This window comes from Populus euphratica, unplaced genomic scaffold, assembly GCF_000495115.2.
Source record: "Populus euphratica unplaced genomic scaffold, PopEup_1.0 scaffold103.1, whole genome shotgun sequence".
In the NCBI taxonomy this organism is placed as follows: Eukaryota; Viridiplantae; Streptophyta; class Magnoliopsida; order Malpighiales; family Salicaceae; genus Populus; species Populus euphratica.
Window position 1 is genome coordinate 1,413,974 of NW_011499891.1, and position 5,924 is coordinate 1,419,897.

The 5,924-nt window shown below is 36.9% G+C and overlaps 1 protein-coding gene across 1 annotated transcript in view; it reads left to right on the top strand.

Moving 5' to 3' along the window:
* The window catches only part of LOC105131340 (flagellar attachment zone protein 1-like), a gene marked incomplete at its 3' end in the record, with an annotated part of 18,008 nt that extends 12,092 nt beyond the window's left edge, over nucleotides 1-5,916 (top strand). Inside the window, exons 2-3 of the mRNA XM_011034263.1 lie at nucleotides 4,871-5,043; nucleotides 5,140-5,916. Coding sequence (XP_011032565.1) covers nucleotides 4,871-5,043; nucleotides 5,140-5,916 — 950 coding nt within the window. The remainder of the gene's footprint in view (nucleotides 1-4,870; nucleotides 5,044-5,139) is intronic.
* Between the last annotated feature and the right edge of the window lie 8 nt (nucleotides 5,917-5,924).

Below are 5,924 nucleotides of genomic sequence, written 5' to 3' on the forward strand. Positions count from 1 at the left end.
AAAACCGTTTCATGGACCAGGTCTCCGAGCTGCTATCCCTCGCCCCCAGGATGCACGAACGCTTGGCATTCTCTGGCTATAAAACCCAGAGAAGAGAAGAGAATGGGGGAGAAAAAAACACCAAAAAACAGAGGGAAGAAGGGGGAAAACAGAGAAGAACAAAAATGTAGGGACAGAGGGAGTGAAAGAGAGAACAGGGACGAGCAGAGGAAAACTGGGAACAGAGACGCGAAGGAGAAAGACAGAGGCACAAAACAGAAGGAAACCAAGGAGGAGCAAATACAGGGAGAGAGGAAGACCGAAAAAACCAGTAGAGAGAGAAGCAAACAAACAGAAACAAGGACTGAAACGAAGAGGGAGAGGGACCAGAGAACACGAACAGAGAAAACAGAGCCGAAGAAAAGAGCAACCAGAGGGAAAACAAACGAAAAGAGGAAGAGAGAGAGCATCGTCCAATACACCTTCATCTTCAGCTACGCAGGTAAATCTCTTAGAAAAAGGGGTAAAAAATGGTTACCTCAAAGTTTAATAAAACATGAATCCTATGTTAATGCTGCGGCATGGATTTATGTCTTTCAACCTTCAGTTTCGAATAGCTTAATAAACCATGGATTTTATGTCGATATATGATTTAATGAACAAACACTTTTAAGATTTTAAAGATCATACTATATAGATGTCTGACTGCTACCGATTTATATATTGGTATTGTAGATGATATGAAAAAAAACGTATAACATGAGAAATAAAGAAATTTAAAACAAGTTTATGTAAAACATAAACGATAAGCTAAGAGTGCTAAATAATAAGATATATATGTTGTACATGAATTGTTTGATTATATATGACAACTTAATTTTTATTTAAAAATATATTTAAAGTTTATATACCGCATAATAATAATTACACATATATTATATAATAATATAAATTATATTTTAAAATTTCATTTTATTATATAAATTTTTTAATTAAAATAATTTTTTAATATAATATATTAGGTTTCTTGTTGACCATGAGATTATAAATTTAAATCTTATTACTTTTTATATAAATTTTAAATTTAAATAATTTTTATTTTAATAGATATTTCAGATAATAATATAAATTATATTTTAAAATTTCATTTTATTATATAAATTTTTTAATTAAAATAATTTTTTAATATAATATATTAGGTTTCTTGTTGACCATGAGATTATAAATTTAAATCTTATTACTTTTTATATAAATTTTAAATTTAAATAACTTTTATTTTAATATATATTTTAGATAATAATATAAATTATATTTTAAAATTATAACTAATAATTTAAATTTTTAAAAAATATATATAGCATATAAGTTGCATGAAAAATACAATCATTTAAGATTGTTTTTTAGCTAAGTTTCAAAAAAAATCAACTTGGTCAATTTTACAATTTAATTTTTTACTAAGTCAAAACTAGAATAAAATCAAGTTTTTTTATATAATTTTTTTTTTAAAAAAACTAAATATTTAAATCTAATTAACTTATAAACCTATTTTAATAGAATTTGTTTGAAATTGTGGTAAACATTATTTTTTAAAATATTTTTTATTTAGTAATATATCAGATTTTTTTTTATAAAATTTATTTATGTTATTTACGTATTAAAATAATTCAAAAACATATTAAAAATAATAATTTTAAACTAAAAAATAAATTTTAAAAAATTTCAAAAATCGTAAGAGAGGGTCCGTACACGGGGTATCATTAAGGTTTTCCCAGCACATTAATAGTGATTATGATTTGCTAAAAAATTAATCAACCAATTGACGACGACCTGTCGTTTTACCCTGACCCGCTTCTTTGATTTTCTCCCCTCCACTCCAGTGAGTGGTGCTAGGGTGTCGTCTCCTACTTCAATGGAGGAGAAGATTTGCAGCGAGTTGAAACTCACTAAGTTAAGGCAAGAAAGCTTCAACCGAAGTCTCAATGAAATTCACGAGCAAGCCTCTTCCATTCTCTCCCTCACTCTTCAATGGAAAGATATCGAAAGTCACTTCGATTCCACTTTCAATTCCATCGAAGACTCCGCCAAAGCGCTTCGCACGAAGGAACGGCAACTGGAGGAGAGAGAGAAGGAATTTGAATCGAAGGAGAAGGAGTTTGAGGAACGGTGCGAAGAGTTTATAAAGTTGAGAGATGCGGAGGTTGAGGAGCATTATAAAGAGATTGAGTTGAAGGAGAAGGATTTTGAGGAACGGCGTAGAGAGGTTGAATCGGAGAGGAAGCTGTTGGAGGAGAGGCGGAAGGAAGTCGAAGAGAGGGAGGAGTTGGTGAGAAAGAAGTTTGTTGAAGAGGTTGAGTTGAAGGAGAAGGAAATTGAGGAAAGGCGAAAGGAAATTGAAGTGGAAAGGAAGAAGCTTGTCGTAGGGTTTGAGTTGAAGGAGAAGAAAATTGAGGAAAGGCAAAAGGAAATTGAAGTGGAAAGGAAGAAGTTTGTCGAAGAGTTTGAGTTGAAGGAGAAGCAACTCAATGAAGTTCCATGGGTGAAGTTGAAGGTTGGGGAACAACTTAAGGAGTGTGAATTGAAGGAGAGACAGCTTGAGGATAGGGCTTTGGAGATTGAATTGGTGAGGAAGAGAAATGTGGAGTTTTTTGAAGAGCTTAAATTGAAGCAAAAGGAAGTTGAATCGGGGGACATGAAAAACAAGAAGTTTATAGAGGGGTTTGAATTGAAAGAGAAACAATTTGATGAAAGGTGCAAGGAAGTTGAATCGGAGAGAAAGAAGTTAGTTGAAAAGCTTGAATTGAAGGAGAAGCAACTTCTGGAGCAGCAGAAAGAAGTTGAATTGGAAAACAAGAAAATTAAGAAGTTTTTTGAAGAGCTTGAGTCGAAGGAGAAGCAAGTTGAAGAAAGGCGCCTGATAGCTGAATTGGGGAATAAAAAGTTTGTTGAAGAGGTTGAATTGAAGGAAAAGCAACTTGAAGAGCGGTGTACGGTAGTTGAGTCGGAAAAGAAGAAACTTGAGGAACAGTCCAAGGAGATTGAACTGAAGGAGAAACATCTTGAAGAGCAGTTGAAAGAAGTTGAATTGGCAAACAAGAGGTTTTTCGAACAAGCTAAAGTGCTTGAGTTGAAGGAGAAGCACCTCCTGGAGGGGTTTAAGGAACTTGAAATGGAAATTTTGGTTAAGTTGAAAGAAGAGAACTCTAAGGAGTGGAGAAGAGAGCTTGAGTTAAAAGAGATAAATTTTGGGCAGCAAGTCAGAGAAAGGTATGATGAAATTGAGTTGAAGGAGAAGAAAGTGGTGGAAGAGTTTAGAGAAGTTGCATTGAGAGAAGAGAGGGTGGGGAAGAGATTTAGAGAGGTTGAAGAGAAGGAGAGGATGGTTAGAGAGCTGTTTAAGGAAGTTAGGGTGAAAGATGACGAGTTTAGGGAACGGAGAAAAGGGGTGGAGTTGAAAGGTAGGGAGGTTGAGAAGAGGCTTAAAGAGATTGGATTCAAAGATAGGAAGGTTGAGGAGAGGCTTAAAGAGATTGGATTCAAAGATAGGAAGGTTGAGGAGAGGCTTAAAGAGATTGAATTGAAAGATAGGAACGTTGAGGAGAGGCTTAAAGAGATTGGATTCAAAGATAGGAAAGTTGAGGAGAGGCTTAAAGAGGTTGGATTGAAAGATAGGAAGGTTGAGCAGAGGCTTAAAGATCTTGGATTGAAAGGCAGGGAGGTTGAGGAGAGGGTTAAAGAGATTGCATTGATGGAGAAGAATGTTGGCAAAAGGAGCGAGGAAGTTGAATTGCATAGGAGGAAATTAGAGGAAGGATTTAGAGAACTTGAGTTGAAAAGTAGGGATGTTGAGGAGATAATTAAGGGGGTTGAGTTGAAGGAGAAGGAATTGGAGGAACGGTGTAGGAGGTTTGATTTGAAAGGGAAGCAAATTGAAGACGTTCAGTTGAAGGAGAAGGAACTAGAACACAGGTTACGGGAAGTTGAAATGGAAAATAAGAAGTGCTTGGAGCGAATTAAGGAGTTTGAGTTGAAGGAGAAACAAGTTGCTGATGCTTGTATTGCCCATGTGAAGTCGGAGACCGTAGAATATTCCATAGATGCTAACCTACATTTTTCAGTGAAAATGGATGGAAATGCATTGCAAATTTTATTAAATAAGCGTTGTAAACATGATGAGAAGATGAAGAATGAGGTATCTACTGCTTTGGGACTTTCCTCGGATCCTGCAAAGCTGGTTTTGGATGCAATGGAAGGGTTTTACCCGCCCCATTTGAGGGAGGGTGATGTGGAGTTCAAAGAGGTTGTTGTGAAAAGAAGTTGCAATCTTTTGCTTGAGCATCATGAATTGCAACTATTCTATATTTGGTATTGGCAGAAACTTGTATGTGATTAAATTATAGTTTATTTCACATCTCAAGATTCTGTTATGAAATACAAGATAGTGGAAAGTCATGGAAATTCTTTAAAAAGTTGGTCGTTTTTGAAGCTTTCTCTGGTGGTAAGTCAATGAATCCTGTATTGCATGGAGGATGCACTGTATACCCTTTGTTTGGAGCAGAAATGCATGTAACTGCAATTAAAGGCCTTTTTGAGTGTTCAGCTTATAGTCATTTGTTACGGTGTTGTCAAGAGTGGTAAAGGTCAAGGATAATCTTCTGCTAGTGCTAGCATCACCTGTCAATTTTTAAGCATCGTATAGCGAAATTAGCCTTGGGAAATCCACTTAAATCCATGGCTTGAAGCACACCAGTTTTTCCTCTCAATTTAGCCCTTGACTTCTTTAATGCCTGGTGAAAATTAATTGATTCGATTCTCAATCAATTATTTTTTTCATTTGAAATATCTACTGGAGCGTGATTGAACTTGTAACTATTCTTTTACATGCATATAACAGGTTTTATTCAAAATCTTATCTTAAAGAGACAGCCAATGGAAGCTATCAGATTCATTTATGCATTTGAGATGGTTAATCAGTTCCCACCTGGACCTATCTTGAGGGATTACTTAAGTGGTTCCAAGATTGCAGCCAGAAAAATTAAGAGGAGGAACAAATCAATTGAAGGACTGGTATGTTTTGCTGGCTTTCTCCTTCAATTTGTCAATCTCTTCTCTTGTGTACGATCCAACTGTTATTATATGCTGACGCTTGAAACTTGCTAACAGGTTGAGTCTGTAAAGAGAAGAGTAGCTGACCTAATGGTTGTACTGAAATGCGTTGAAGATTACAAGCTTGAAACTGTATTCTCACCACATACCCTCAAGCAACAAATAAAAGACGTCGAAAGACAACTTTCAATTAGGAAAACAAAGTTACCAAACCTGGGAAGCAATTCTACTGAGCCTCATCTGAGTGAGAACAAACGTTTGGCCCCAAAAGCTGCTGCTTGTGCCTCTGTCCTTGCGTCCAAATATGTCTCTGCCACTATACCTGCTCTCAATTCCACGATGGCAGCCTGTACTGCTCCCATCACAGTCACCTCCCTCGCTCCAACTGTTGCCTACATTGCTTCCCCAGTCACAGTCACCTCTCCTGCCCCAACTACGTCCGCTATTGCTAATCCAGTCGTCCGTATCATTGTCACTTCTCCCTCCACAACTGCTGCAGCCGCTGTTACCCCAATAGCAGTTGCCTCTCCCGCCACTACTTCATCCATTACTACCTCCACTACCCGAAGTACTGTTGTCTCCCCCTCCTCAAGCAGTGCATCACCTTCTGGCTCAATCCCCAAGACTGAACCACAATACCAGGGTGGAAATAAACGCTGTCAAGCGCAGTACCAGGGCAGTGATAAGCACCCGCACCCTCAAGAACAACACCAGAGTGGAAATAAGCGCCCTCGGATTGCTAAATCATCTGAGGTTCCTCTAAGAGCACCATTACTTAAAAACACTAGCATTGCACACCCGGTGCCTGTCCCTCATCAGCGAGCAGAAGGTCCTATTATACA